Below are 15882 nucleotides of genomic sequence, written 5' to 3'. Positions count from 1 at the left end.
AGAGAGGCTGGCAGGCAGCAGACAAAAACAGCAGACTCAGCAAGAAGGACTCTCCCTCTCTCTCTCTCTGTCGCTCTCTCTCTGTGAGAAGGGCCACACAACACAACCCGTTGACCTGGAAAAACTGCTCCTCGGTCTAAAGATAAAAGCACTTCAGTTCAGGAACATGGACAAATGATCCCTTTCACAACCAGAAGGTCATTTTATGTTTCCTTGTGTTCTATGTGTTTGGTTCCTGGTCAACAGGGGCATGATGTGTTTACATAATCTAAATAGATACAACAGTAGGCTTCCCATCTAGACATACAGTAGCATTTCGTTCACCATTTGTGCAAATGTATCACCTTATATGCATGTAAATGTAATGTATTTTGCAGATAGTAAAATATTATTTCAATTCTGTTTTATGCATCCCAACCTCACGAATAAAAACTTTAACTGAAAAGATATCTGCAGATCATGAGCGTTTGCTCTTCTGAAGAAATGTATTTTCCAGGATAAAGTTGCTGAATGTTGGTTGACAGTTTCCCCCCTCATTGTAAGACAAATGGAACGGTGTCATTGATCATATGGTGTCGTGACTCAATTAGCAATGGTCATTTAAAAACAATTCTAATAAATGCAACAGTTGGGCAACGGATGAAAATACCCCAAACTTGTATAATTATTTTAATCCAATATTTACACATTAACATAAAAGGGGTGGAACAGGGCCGCAACCATTAAACACTTGCTCTGTCTAGGCTTACCTGCACTCACATGCGCTGTCTAGACTGCCTCATTAATTACTGTGGTCATGTACTGCTGAATAATTCGACAAGTGTCAATAGCAGGATACCCTCGGATGAAAAGCCAACAGGCTTTGCTCTAGATCACACCGATCTATACATACAGTACTTTCAGTGGCGACCCGTCATTAGGGCTGTTTTGAGCCCCCCCCCACAAAAAATAAAAATAATTTAAAAAAAAATCCCCCTCAAAAATTGCAGTGAAATCTCTGGCTGTACTGTACAGTCCTAGGACATCAGGTTACTTAAGGTAACTTCCTCAAACGCCACAGCATGGCAGGAACGGAATGAGAGTCCCCATTTAAAATGTTTATTCTGTACTTAGCAGAATGGTCTATTACCAGTACTTCGGCAGGAAAGAGTTGGACATTGAGTGCCAAGTTAATGTTGACGCTGTGCTTGGCATACAGAGATGGTTTCCAGTATTTCAGAGCGATCGATTCCATCGAAAAGAAACAAAAATGACAGACAAGTCAATAATCCGTCTGCTTGACCACTTTTACTGGAATCACAGGGTGACCAAGTTAACAAAAGTTGTGTGTGTGTACCGCGGTGTTACAGACAAGTACAAATGTAATACAAATAAATAGTTTGTCCTCATTTTATTTTTAGTCAAAGATAATACAAAAACTGGATACAAAAAAAAAACACAACGTTCATTGGCAGCCTGTCCTACTAAGACAAACTAAAGTGGTCTGTTCCAATATCCATACTACTTAGCATGGAGCAACGCAACAGGCATGCATTCTATGTAGTTTGCTAATGCGAATGTTGGAACATGGCTACATCCCAAATGGCACCCTATATAATGAATTAGTGCACTAAATAGGGAATAGGGTGGTATTTGGGACACACCCATAGTTGAGGGTTAAAGGGTGTCTGTCCCAATATCTACGCTAGCATACTACCTAGTATGAAACGACGTATCAGGCATACATTCTATGTAATGTGGAGGTTGGAACGGATTCAAGGGTTTAGGGGACAGGGACGCAGCCTCCGTCTCCTAGCGTTGGTCCCTTGCCTTAGGAGAGGGGTGGACTCCCCGGCTCGGACCTCCCGGCGTCGCTGACCTGCCTCTTCATCATCATCATCTCCCTGGCAACGCAGGTCACCTCGCCGTTGGTCACAGTCATGGCCGCCGCCCTGGAAGAGAGAGAGGAGGAGGGAGAGGTTGAGTGCGAGTGCAAAGAAAACCAGGGTTGTGTTCGACAGGGTGCAACTTGCAGATAGAACTGCGGTGATTACGCCTTACTCTGTGCCAGAAAGGCATGCCTGTTGTAGGGAGGTACCCAGGAGGGAGTGTTCAGGAAGCAAGACTACGCCCTAATATGGGTTTGGAGATGCCAGCTAACGAGTACAACCTGTACCCGTTGAAATAGTTTTCGCAACACTTCTAAAGAGCTGGTGCTTTGGATTGTCAAATGAGGTGACAGAGATATATATATATATATAGTAGCCTTACTGCATTTAGAGTGATAATGTTGGTCAGCCCGTTTCCCCCTCACTATGACAGCCAGTTCGTTCCCCACACTTCTCCCCCTGGTATACATCCTTCTCCCCCTGGTATACATACTTCTCCCCCTGGTATACATCCTTCTCCCCCTGGTATACATCCTTCTCCCCCTGGTATACATCCTTCTCCCCCTGGTATACATCCTTCTCCCCCTGGTATACATCCTTCTCCCCCTGGTATACATCCTTCTCCCCCTAGTATACACACTTCTCCCCCTGGTATACATCCTTCTCCCCCTGGTATACATCCTTCTCCCCCCTGGTATACATCCTTCTCCCCCTAGTATACACACTTCTCCCCCTGGTATACATCCTTCTCCCCCTGGTATACATCCTTCTCCCCCTGGTATACATCCTTCTCCCCCTGGTATACATCCTTCTCCCCCTGGTATACATCCTTCTCCCCCTGGTATACACACTTCTCCCCCTGGTATACACACTTCTCCCCCTGGTATACACACTTCTCCCCCTGGTATACACACTTCTCCCCCTGGTATACATCCTTCTCCCCCTGGTATACATCCTTCTCCCCCTGGTATACATACTTCTCCCCCTGGTATACATACTTCTCCCCCTGGTATACACACTTCTCCCCCTAGTATACACACTTCTCCCCCTGGTATACACACTTCTCCCCCTGGTATACATCCTTCTCCCCCTGGTATACATCCTTCTCCCCCTGGTATACATCCTTCTCCCCCTGGTATACATCCTTCTCCCCCCTGGTATACATCCTTCTCCCCCTGGTATACATCCTTCTCCCCCTGGTATACATCCTTCTCCCCCTGGTATACATCCTTCTCCCCCTGGTATACATCCTTCTCCCCCTGGTATACATCCTTCTCCCCCTGGTATACATCCTTCTCCCCCTGGTATACATCCTTCTCCCCCTGGTATACATCCTTCTCCCCCTGGTATACATCCTTCTCCCCCTGGTATACATCCTTCTCCCCCTGGTATACATCCTTCTCCCCCTGGTATACATCCTTCTCCCCCTGGTATACATCCTTCTCCCCCTGGTATACATCCTTCTCCCCCCTGGTATACATCCTTCTCCCCCCTGGTATACATCCTTCTCCCCCTGGTATACATCCTTCTCCCCCTGGTATACATCCTTCTCCCCCTGGTATACATCCTTCTCCCCCTGGTATACATCCTTCTCCCCCTAGTATACATCCTTCTCCCCCTGGTATACATCCTTCTCCCCCTGGTATACATCCTTCTCCCCCTGGTATACATCCTTCTCCCCCTGGTATACATCCTTCTCCCCCTGGTATACATCCTTCTCCCCCTGGTATACATCCTTCTCCCCCTGGTATACATCCTTCTCCCCCTGGTATACACCCTTCTCCCCCTAGTATACACACTTCTCCCCCTAGTATACACACTTCTCCCCCTAGTATACACACTTCTCCCCCTAGTATACACACTTCTCCCCCCTAGTATACACACTTCTCCCCCTAGTATACACACTTCTCCCCCTAGTATACACACTTCTCCCCCTAGTATACACACTTCTCCCCCTAGTATACACACTTCTCCCCCTAGTATACACCCTTCTCCCCCTAGTATACATCCTTCTCCCCCTTAGTATACATACTTCTCCCCCTAGTATACACACTTCTCCCCCTAGTATACACACTTCTCCCCCTAGTATACATACTTCTCCCCCTAGTATACATCCTTCTCCCCCTTAGTATACATACTTCTCCCCTTAGTATACATACTTCTGCTGGACCTCCTCAGGCAGAGTGGTCATTCCTGGTTGGTTCTGCTTCCCGAAGAAGAAGCTGGACCACCAATGTCCCGAGTCTTGTTTGGGCAGACCTAGGAACAGATTACGACAAAAAGGTCAAACACTACAAAAAAAAAAAAAAAAAGGCCTCAGTCTATAGAGAACAATAACATCTTAGCGGAGGGTTTACTTTGAGGGTGTAGTACGCATTACTAAGCAGTCGCTGTAGAGTTCTGAGGTATTATCACTCGAGGGAGTAATGATTGAATGTACAGTACATTAGGTTCCCAGGTTTCAACTGGTCATTGCTCAAAAAAAGTGCCATGTCACATTGAACAACTGCAGTTCACCGTGTCGGCTAATAGATTACAAGTCAACTGACTGAGCTAGGGTGGCCACATTTAAAAAATACCCAAATGCGGGACAAACTGATAATTGTGCGGGACAATGTAGCCTACATGAATAAAAAATAAAAAATATGAATACCATTATAAAATAAATGTATATCCTTCTGACTATGCCAACACATTGTCTCACTCAAGAATACAATCCATTTTCAATACCCTCAAAAACACCAAGTTAGGCACACCCAATTTCAAAAATAAGCCACGGCATAAATCACGGTCAATCATGAATGATAATTCGTCACGTTTTACCAGTGAAATGTCCAAACTGTCTCTGCGTGTCAATCATTTGATCTCAAATCAGTTTCATGGGAATATGCATTTAGATCATCTTGAATTACTTTTTTTTTTTGTGAGCAAATTAAGAGCAGATGGTGTTAAACTATATAGCCTTCCTGTATTTTGTTTCAGTCACAGCATATTCTGCCTAATGGTGTGCACGGTTTAGTTTTGATCACTTTTTGGACTATTCAGCTAACCATCCTTTAAAAATGTGGTGTTTTTGGTGTGACAGTAACATTATGCTATGCTATTATATTTGGTTGTGTTATGTAGAATACTAATTAAAATCACTATGTGATCTTCCAAGACATTGATTCAGCTTTGATCTAACATTACTAAACGAACACCATTTTGAGAAGCGGCCGAGTGGCGCGCCGGTGTGCTCCGGCAGCGCTGCGCCCCTGCAGTCCGCTGAACCCAACGGCAGCGCTACGCCCCTGCAGCTCTGAACCCAACGGCAGCGCGCTACGCCCCTGCAGTCCGCTGAACCCAACGGCAGCGCGCTACACCCCTGCAGTCCGCTGAACCCAACGGCAGCGCTACACCCCTGCAGTCCGCTGAACCCAACGGCAGCGCGCTACACCCCTTCAGCTCTGAACCCAACGGCAGCGCTACGCCCCTGCAGCTCGCTGAACCCAAAGACCAATTGATGCAGAAACGAGAGACTACATGTATGGCTGTTTTATGAAAATCTGAATATTTGGCAGAGGAAACATTTGTTTGGTCTCAGGGAATGTAAGACAGTTAGGGGGAAAAAATATGTAAAAAAAATTATAGATTGTGTGAAATAGCAGCAAATATGTTGAATGAGCAACTAATGAGTAGTGATGGGGAAACTAAGCTTCCTGAAGCATTGCGGGTTTTCCTGCCAATTGTGTCGAAAATAGGTTCATTACTCAAGGCTTGATCAACAGTGCACACTAGTGGCACCTGCTGGTGAAAATAATTTAGAGCAGCCAAATTATTATAGATTACGTCCCACACCCCGTAGCGAGTGCACTTCATAGCCTCGGTCTTCTACCAAACCAATCAGGTGGTTGTTTAACGAAACAAAAGCGTCGGACGGCATTGATCACGTGCATCTGATAAAGTGACACTGATTCGGAGTACGCTGCTTAGCGATTGACGCAATGCCTCGCAGCTCCAGTTGCAAACGTAACTACTAAATGAGCAACGAGAGCCTCACAAGTTTGACAAAAATCACCTGACATCTTCCAGTCTAATACGGCTATTTACTTCTCTAGCACTACGTCAGAAGCACGTTTTCTGTACGTAGTTAGGCCCCAACTGTCCTCTCCAAGTTCAGCCCGAAATGATTTGAGAAATATGATTGTTTTGACGATGGGCCAACGTCATAGGGCGCCACCTCGTCTTGCGCTGCACAGAAGCTGCACGTCAACAACGATTGGAGAAGTGTTTAACGTCGCCAGTAGCTTCAGCGGTGTTAAGAATTTGTTAATTGAAATTGCAGGACATGATTGTTTGGTTGCGGGGCCAAAATGGAGGACTTTCCCGCACAATCTGGGACACGTGGTCACCCTATACGGAGCCGACGCATTGTCCGATTCCGCTCACAGCGAGGCGACCTTACCAGTCAAGATGCTCAAATAATAGCACCTCCCCCTGAACACGGTCCCTTCCCCCGTCAGACACATGTCCCACCGTCGCCCCATATGCTTGCTTTATGTACCTGGATGGTGTGGAATGACTTCCCCGCTGTACTCTGAACTACCACAGGAGCTGCTGCTGGAGGTGGAGCCGATGCGCCCTGGGAAAAAAAACAACACGATAGGAATGTAACGGTTTGGAGAGGATGCAACGCAATAAAAATTCAAAACACCCTCACAAGCTCTTTCCCAGGATATTAATCAACAGAATTCATCCATACTCCCGTCACTGTATCAGGATAGGAGTGGACAATACAATCCTTCATGACCAAGATGTGTGATCCCAACAAGTTCATACTGCTCGGTCTCAGACAATCCACTCTTCTGTTTGTCTGTCATGGTCTAGGGATAGATAGGGCAATACAACCCATTCACCTCACAAGCCCCCTCTACCTAATACAAGAGAATCCACTTCTGTCTGTCACATAAGGCAGGGTTTCCCAAACTCATTCCTGGGGGCACGTTTTGATTTTTGCCCTAGCACTACACAGCTGATTCAGATGACCAACTCATCAAGCTTTGATTATCTGAATCAGCTGCAAAAAAACAAAAAATGTGCACCCAGGGGGGCCCCAGGACCGAGTCTGGGAAACCCTGACACAAAGTACAGGCAAGAGATACGACTAGCATGAGTCCCAGATCTTTTTGTGCTGTCTGTCAACTCCTTCCCTGTCACATTTGGTGTGACAGTGACAGAATTATTGGCAAGATGGCACAAAACAGATCTGGGACTCCGGCTAGGTTCAGAGTATATGAGAGGGCTTGAGAACACAAACTACTGTTGAAGGCTGAAGCGGAAGTGAATTTCCATGACCGATTCAATCCTTCTGAAGACAAAGGAAAATCACACTGACAGAGCTTGATTGCGTTAGGGCCTGAGGGCTAAGTCTGTAAAGACATGCCCCGGCCCGAGAGCTACTCACTTCGGTAGTAGTCATGGGTAGCCACAAGAGAACCGCCTGCGTTGATCGCTGCCATTCTGCCGATCTTGTTGAATCATGCGTTAGAAACCCTGGAAGAAAGGGGGTTTGAGTCAGACACATTGGTACATAGACTATGGAACGATTTCCGTGCCAACAGAAGTTGTATTTGAATTCCACACTTTTGCATTAGGATAATTATTTTTTATTTTGTAATGTGTAAATTGAAATCATAAAATTGAACTTGTATTATATGATTTGAAACAGAATTGAATGAATATTGCATTAAGTTTAAAAATTAAATACTTAAATTCAATATTTAGTTTGAAGATGCATTCAGACACTGGGCAAATGTTTTACCAGCCACCCAGTCATGACTACCCTTGCCAGAGACTTGGAACCAGGGGCGGACTGGGACCAATAATCGTCCCTAGCATTTCTAACACAACGGACCATTATTTTCCTTGAGGCCCCCCATTATTAGCCAGCTCATTTTGCACAAAAAAAAAAATCACAAGTTGGACAGGCCCACTGGCATTTGACCGAAATACATGAATGTTCTCTACACCCGGTAGTCAGTCTGGTAATCACATGCATGGATCACAATCCCCCCCCCCCCTGTTGCACTCATTAAATGAAGTGCACAGACCCTCCTGCTTGCCGCAGAAAGTGTTGTGCAGTACGCCTGATTTCAAACCCAGTCAGTTATATTGGTGCTGTGATCTCTGAGTATGAGGTCAAAGGTGGGTGAAATGTATCTAAGGTGGTTCGATGAACCACACCCTTGATGAGTAACCTTGCTGGAGACTTTAAGACTTGTTAGCTTCCTGAACTCATCCCTATGGGCTTTAGCTAAGTGTGCTAACAGTCGTGACATGCAGGAGACCTGGTTAGAACCCGGTTAGTCACAAGATCACGATTAAATAGGGTGTGAAAAGGTTATCCTTCGAAGGGCTATTCAACTATTCTTATGGGTGCCAAATTGCGTTTTTTTTGGGGGTGACACTCCCTTCTAACGCTGCCTATGAGCACCATAGAGGGGAACAGAAAGCACATCCATGTTCCACAGAGTCTTAGCTTTCCGGAATGGGGTCATAACAGTTTATAGCCAAAGCGTTTGATTCTGTGTTCTCCTCTACCTTTCCTGGCAGGCAAAGTGCCAGCATGTTGTCTCTGGTTTTGAACCTGAATTTAAAAACGGAATGGATCTGAGAAGGTTAATATATGAAACATTGATTAACTTGAAATGATAGTTTGTAAACTTGATACACAGACAATGGCTGCAATATCTACCATATTGAAACGGAATATATAAATATTGCATTTCATAAAATAAAAAATGTAAACTTCATGAATATTCATTCAAGTTCAAATAATTACCTACAAGTTCAATATATGAATTCAATCATTCAACTTCTGCATTACAAATGAACAAATATTAAATTCAATATCCTAATAAATTATACAATTCAAATACTGAAATCGCTCCATAAGACATTACTGCACACGTTTCTGCAAGGATGTAGCTCCTAGTCAGCTCTTCAGAAAACATGGGTGGTTAAGTACAAACAGTAACAAGCAATAATAAAAATAGCTAACGGTTACTTCTCTCACACTTCGCTATATGATAAATATTTACGCAATCATTACTGGCAATGCTGCCTCAAATTGTTAGTGTGTAGGCAGGCTACCATCTGTTCTGTGACTTTTAGGCATCCAAGACTACCGAACACAAATGACTAGGTAAAATATTTTCCATATGAAAATGTATCCCTGACGTGGGGGGTACTAAACCCAGATCATGCTCCCTAAATCAATCCCATGATTTCAAATCAACAGCAGTCATTCGCTGCGGTACATAACGTTAGCAAAGGTAGCTAGCTACTGTAGATAACATTACGTTAGATAACTAGGCGCCTAGCTTTGCTAGCTAGCTACAATGTTCGCATTCTTGGGAATTTGGGTGAAAATGACAAACTCGGGTTTAGAAAAATAACGGAACATAATTTGGTGGTCTGTGTAACTATGCTGAAGAAAACAAAAAACTATCTCGACTAACGTTACCTAGCTAGCTAATTTTAGAAGAACATGATCTGTCCATGGCATTTGTTGTTGAAAATGGACAAAATAAAACCAAATCTTGCCTGGCAGCGCTGGTCAACAATAACATGAACATGAGCGTATATACAAATGTCCAAAACCAAGCATAACAAATCGGGCATCTTCGCTGCAGTCATCAAACAGCCGTTTCAAGCAAATCTCACCTTTTTGTTACCCAGACGTGCTGATGTTCAATAGCACCCAACTCAACAGGCGAGGCTTGGGGGAGTAAACGCTAGGCGACGGGGCCCATTTGAAAGTATGTTTTGGGTAAATAAAACCCTCCAACGTCCTACGATATATCTGCAGTAAATGTCTAGCCTGTCTGAAGGGGTGGCGAGGACTTTTTATACTACGACGTGACGTCTACAACCCTCACGGAGAGACTAGGCGGGACTTCATCTTAGGTACGGTGCAGTTGGTTGGCTGAGTAGTTTATTTGCTCAGAAAAAAAAAGTTCGCGCAAATACAGCAATCTCTAGGACGAAAATATTTTACAAATAAATTAAGAAATAACTATACAGAACAAAAATACAAACGCATCATGTAACGTTTTCATTCCATGTTTCATGAGCTGAAATAAAAGATCTCAGAAATGTAATATGCACAAAAAGCTTATTTCTCTCAAATTGTCTGCACAAATTTGTTTACATCCCTGTTAGTGAGCATTTCTCCTTTGCCAAGATAATCCATCCACCTAACATGTGTGGCATATCAAGAAGCTGATTAAACAGCATGATCATTACACAGTTGCACCTTGTGCTGGGGACAATAAAAGGTCACTCTAAAGTGTGCAGTTTTGTCACACAACACAATGCCACAGATGTCTCAAGTTTTGAGGGAGTGTGCAATTGGTATGCTGACTGCAGGAATGTCCAACAGAGCTGTTGCAAGAGAATTGCATGTTCATTTCTCTACCATATGCTGCCTCCAATGTCGTTTTAGAGAATTTGTCAGTATGTCCAACCGGCCTCACAACCGCAGACCACGTGTAACCACGCCAGCCCAGGACCTCCACATCTGGCTTCTTCACCTGCCACCCTGACAGCTGACGAAACAGAGGAGTATTTCTGTCTGTAATAATGCCCTTTTGTGGGGAAATACTCATTCTGATTGGCTGGGCCTGGCTGCCCAGTGGATGGGCTTAGCTCCCAAGTGGTTGGGCCCCTGCCCAGTGATGTGAAATCCATAGATTAGGGCCTAATGAATTAATTTCAATTGACTAATTTCCTTCTATGAACTGTAACTCAGTAAAATCTTTGAAATTGTTGCATGTTGCGTTTATATTTTTGTTCAGTACAGTTATCAACAACTATCGTCTACAAAATATGAATGGTTTATAAACATTTACAACTACATTAATAATCACCTTCCCTGGTGGTCTAGTGGTTAGGATTCGGCGCTCTCACCGCCGCGGCCCGGGTTCGATTCCCGGTCAGGGAATGACTGTTTTATCACTGTTTTAGATGCATCCACATTATATAGTTAACTGCCTAAAAAATAAAGGAGCCACCCCCCTGACAACGGTAAATCTAGGACATTTCTGGTTGCGACAACTAATCATTTCACCGTCTGCAACCAAGAAATACTCAAGAATTGTACTCGCCAACCAATCCGAGACGCCAGTGCAACCAATAATTGACGAATGAGGATAGAGCTACGGCGGGACTCTAGAAGAGGACCATGGAAGAATATATTTCCTTTCAGGAAAATTATCTTTATTTTCTAAAGTAGCTAAACATTTGTTGCCTGCTGTTTTCGTTGATCATCATCGTCGATCTAGCAGGTAAGATCAGTGTATTAGGTAATATGTTAGCACAGTTAACAAGATTTACAGTGTAGCTACAGTAACGCTATCTAACGTTAACAAACGGGTGTTTTGGCACTGACACTGGTGACCCAGGTTATCGAAGTAGCTATCTTTAACGTCCGATGACTGACCATCAAAATAGTCTGTTAACCCCACTATTTCCATACTAAGCTGGAGTTATTATTTTCTTATTACCGTACCGTAGCTAGTTATCTAAACAAAGTGTGATTTTATGTTTTGTGACTCAACTCAGCATAAGCAAACCTCTCCTTTTCTCTTTTAATTAATTTACTGTCGTAGTAAATATATTATGTTATAGCTTGGTCTGACTAAAATCATGTGCATGACCCATCTTGTGTTGGGGCTTCGTATTTAATACAATGCACAAAGACTTCTATCTTGTCGGCCTTATCAGCAGGTGGCTATGGACAACACCCACGCCATAGGTCTCTCAGTTCACCCAAACTCACGAGTTATTGCTCTGAGGACATACACACACACACCCCCCCACACACACACACATACACACACACACACACATCATCATTGTTAAACATACACACATACATACACACATACACACACACACACATACACACACATACACACACACACACACACACATACACACACACATACACACACACACACATACACACACATACACACACATACACACACATATCATTGTTAAGCACACACACACAAAAACCCCCTTCTTTTAGGCTGAACATCTGAAGACAGACAACCCGACTCAGAGCCAATGCAATGGAAGTGACCTCGACCAACTCATCAGGACCAATCAGAAGATCAGAACTACTAGAATCAACCTACTTTATTTTATTGTATAAAATGTCAGCACACAATGTTTAGAGGCGCGCTCTCAGATATCTCCCTACGAGGTTGACGAACGGGTCCGTGCACGCTATTTACAGATATCTTTACCTCTGAATAAACTGCCTCATATTATACAATTATCCACCGTGTCCGAAAGTCTCTACTTGGTCTCCGTTCTCCAGTAAACTTGTGATCATCAACATTACCTAATTGGAATATACATAGCTATAGGGCAAGCACTGTCTTGATATTAAATAGGCTAGGGTCATCGTGTTAATTATGAATTAAAATGCACGAGGGATATCCTATGCTTATAATAATAATATGCCATTTAGCAGACACTTTTGTCCAAAGCGACTCACAGTCATGTGTGGATACATTTTTACGTATGGGTGGTCCCGGGGATCGAACCCACTTCCCTGGCGTTACAAGCGCCGTGCTCTACAAATTGAGCTACAGAGGACCACACTTACGCTGGTGTGTCTGTGTGTGTTGGAAATGTGCTTTAGCAAGTAGCCAGAGATGACAAGAGAGTTAAATACACTTCATTTTATATTGTTCCATCTATTAATCCAGTCTGCTCACTGTGATTAAAATGGATATCGTTTATCAATCAATTTTTTCAATCAATTTTATTTTATATAGCCCTTCTTACATCAGCTAATATCTCGAAGTGCTTTACAGAAACCCAGCCTAAAACCCCAAACAGCTAGTAATGCAGGTGTAGAAGCACGGTGGCTAGGAAAAACTCCCTAGAAAGGCCAAAACCTAGGAAGAAACCTAGAGAGGAACCAGGCTATGAGGGGTGGCCAGTCCTCTTCTGGCTGTGCCGGGTGGAGATTATAACAGAACCATGCCAAGATGTTCAAAAATGTTCATAAGTGACAAGCATGGTCAAATAATAATCAGGAATAAATCTCAGTTGGCTTTTCATAGCCGATCATTAAGAGTTGAAAACAGCAGGTCTGGGACAGGTAGGGGTTCCATAACCGCAGGCAGAACAGTTGAAACTGGAATAGCAGCAAGGCCAGGCGGACTGGGGACAGCAAGGAGTCACCACGGCCGGTAGTCCCGACGTATGGTCCTAGGGCTCAGGTCTCTCAGTTGGCTTTTCATAGCCGATCATTAAGAGTTGAAAACAGCAGGTCTGGGACAGGTAGGGGTTTCGTAACCGCAGGCAGAACAGTTGAAACTGGAATAGCAGCAAGGCCAGGCGGACTGGGGACAGCAAGGTGTCAGCATGCCCGGTAGTCCTGACGTATGGTCCTAGGGCTCAGGTTCTCAGAGAGAAAGAGAGAACGAGAGAATTAGAGAGAGCATACTTAAATTCACACAGGACACTGGATAAGACAGGAGAAGTACTCCAGGTATAACCAACTAACCCCAGCCCCCCGACACATAAACTACTGCAGCATAAATACTGGAGGCTGAGACAGGAGCGGTCCGGAGACACTGTGGCCCCATCCGAAGAAACCCCGGACAGGGCCAAACAGGAAGGATATAACCCCACCCACTCTGCCAAAGCACAGCCCCCGCACCACCAGAGGGATATCCTCAACCACCAACTTACAATCCTGAGACAAGGCCGAGTATAGCCCACAGAGGTCTCCACCACAGCACAAACCAAGGGGGGCGCCAACCCAGACAGGAAGATCACGTCAGTAACTCAACCCACTCAAGTGACGCACCCCTCCTAGGGACGGCATGAAAGAGCACCAGCAAGCCAGTGACTCAGCCCCTGTAACAGGGTTAGAGGCAGAGAACCCCAGTGGAGAGAGGGGAACCGGCCTGGCAGAGACAGCAAGGGCTGTTCGTTGCTCCAGAGCCTTTCCGTTCACCTTCACACTCCTGGGCCAGACTACACTCAATCATATGACCTACTGAAGAGATAAGTCTTCAGTAAAGACTTAAAGGTTGAGACCGAGTCTGCGTCTCTCACATGGGTAGGCAAACTGTTCCATAAAAATGGAGATCTATAGGAGAAAGCCCTGCCTCCCGCTGTTTGCTTAGAAATTCTAGGGACAATTAGGAGGCCTGCGTCTTGTGACCGTAGCGTACGTATTGGTATGTACGGCAGGACCAACTCGGAAAGATAGGTAGGAGCAAGCCCATGTAACGCTTTATAGGTTAACAGTAAAACCTTGAAATCAGCCCTTGCCTTAACAGGAAGCCAGTGTAGGGAAGCTAGCACTGGAGTAATATGATCAAATTTCTTGGTTCTAGTCAGGATTCTAGCAGCCGTATTTAGCACTAACTGAAGTTTATTTAGTGCTTTATCCGGGTAGCCGGAAAGTAGAGCATTGCAGTAGTCTAACCTAGAAGTAACAAATGCATGGATTAATTTTTCTGCATCATTTTTGGACAGAAAATTTCTGATTTTTGCAATGTTACGTAGATGGAAAAAAGCTGTCCTTGAAACAGTCTTGATATGTTCGTCAAAAGAGAGATCAGGGTCAAGAGTAACGCCGAGGTCCTTCACAGTTTTATTTGAGACGACTTTACAACCATCAAGATGAATTGTCAGATTTAACAGAAGATCTCTTTGTTTCTTGGGACCTAGAACAAGCATCTCTGTTTTGTCCGAGTTTAAAAGTAGAAAGTTTTCAGCCATCCACTTCCTTATGTCTGAAACACAGGCTTCTAGCGAGGGCAATTTTGGGGCTTCACCATGTTTCATTGAAATGTACAGCTGTGTGTCATCCGCATAGCAGTGAAAGTTAACATTATGTTTTCGAATAACATCCCCAAGAGGTAAAATATATAGTGAAAACAATAGTGGTCCTAAAACGGAACCTTGAGGAACACCGAAATGTACAGTTGATTTGTCGGAGGACAGACCATTCACAGAGACAAACTGATATCTTTCCGACAGGTAAGATCTAAACCAGGCCAGAACTTGTCCGTGTAGACCAATTTGGGTTTCCAGTCTCTCCAAAAGAATGTGGTGATCGATAGTGTCAAAGGCAGCACTAAGGTCTAGTAGCACGAGGACAGATGCAGAGCCTCGGTCTGACGCCATTAAAAGGTCATTTACCACCTTCACAAGTGCAGTCTCAGTGCTATGATGGGGTCTAAAACCAGACTGAAGCATTTCGTATACATTGTTTGTCTTCAGAAAGGCAGTGAGTTGCTGCGCAACAGCTTTTTCTAAAATTTTTGAGAGGAATGGAAGATTCGATATAGGCCGATAGTTTTTTATATTTTCCGGGTCAAGGTTTGGCTTTTTCAAGAGAGGCTTTATCACTGCCACTTTTAGTGAGTTTGGTACACATCCGGTGGATAGAGAGCTGTTTATTATGTTCAACATAGGAGGGCCAAGCACAGGAAGCAGCTCCTTCAGCAGTTTAGTAGGAATAGGATCCAGTATGCAGCTTGAAGGTTTAGAGGCCATGATTATTTTCATCATTGTGTCAAGAGATATAGTACTAAAACACTTAAGTGTCTCTCCCGATCCCAGGCCCTCGCAGAGCTGTGCAGATCCAGGACAGCTAAGCCCTGGAGGAATACGCAGATTCAAAGAGGAGTCCGTAATTTGCTTTCTAATGGTCATGATCTTTTCCTCAAAGAAGTTCATGAATTTATTACTGCTGAAGTGAAAGCCATCCTCTCTTGGGGAATGCTGCTTTTTAGTTAGCTTTGCAACAGTATCAAAAAGAAATTTTGGATTGTTCTTATTTTCCTCGATTAAGTTGGAAAAGTAGGATGATCGAGCAGCAGTGAGGGCTCTTCGGTACTGCACGGTACTGTCTTTCCAAGCTAGTCGGAAGACTTCCAGTTTGGTGTGGCGCCATTTCCGTTCCAATTTCCTGGAAGCTTGCTTCAAAGCT

The 15882-nt window shown here is 44.2% G+C and overlaps 1 protein-coding gene and 1 non-coding gene across 2 annotated transcripts; one reads left to right on the top strand and one right to left on the bottom strand.

Moving 5' to 3' along the window:
- Positions 1-1375: 1375 nt before the first annotated feature.
- Positions 1376-9741, bottom strand: LOC121537747 (pancreatic progenitor cell differentiation and proliferation factor B). The gene is made up of 5 exons (XM_041845358.2): positions 9573-9741; positions 7312-7400; positions 6412-6489; positions 4028-4127; positions 1376-1931 (listed from the first exon to the last, which is right to left on the bottom strand). Exons 2-5 carry the CDS (start codon positions 7364-7366, stop codon positions 1811-1813), a joined length of 354 nt encoding a protein of 117 aa, XP_041701292.1. The 5' UTR covers positions 7367-7400; positions 9573-9741; the 3' UTR covers positions 1376-1810.
- Positions 9742-10779: 1038 nt separating this feature from the next.
- trnae-cuc lies at positions 10780-10851 on the top strand. The gene has a single exon. It is a non-coding gene; the product is annotated as a tRNA-Glu (tRNA).
- The last annotated feature ends 5031 nt before the right edge of the window (positions 10852-15882 follow it).

Source organism: Coregonus clupeaformis, chromosome 24 (genome assembly GCF_020615455.1).
Source record: "Coregonus clupeaformis isolate EN_2021a chromosome 24, ASM2061545v1, whole genome shotgun sequence".
In the NCBI taxonomy this organism is placed as follows: domain Eukaryota; kingdom Metazoa; phylum Chordata; class Actinopteri; order Salmoniformes; family Salmonidae; genus Coregonus; species Coregonus clupeaformis.
Note: the sequence above shows the minus strand (reverse complement) of the source record. Positions and strands in the feature narration are given on the sequence as shown.

What these genes read in the sequence shown, in the direction of transcription:
- LOC121537747 (XM_041845358.2), bottom strand. Translation starts at nt 7,366, where the DNA reads ATGGCAGCGATCAACGCAGGCGGTTCTCTTGTGGCTACCCATGACTAC. An exon ending in TACCCATGACTACTACCGAA is followed by an intron (nt 6,490 to 7,311) that starts GTGAGTAGCTCT and finishes TTTTTTTCCCAG; the next exon opens with GGCGCATCGGCTCCACCTCC. An exon ending in AGTCATTCCACACCATCCAG is followed by an intron (nt 4,128 to 6,411) that starts GTACATAAAGCA and finishes ATCTGTTCCTAG; the next exon opens with GTCTGCCCAAACAAGACTCG.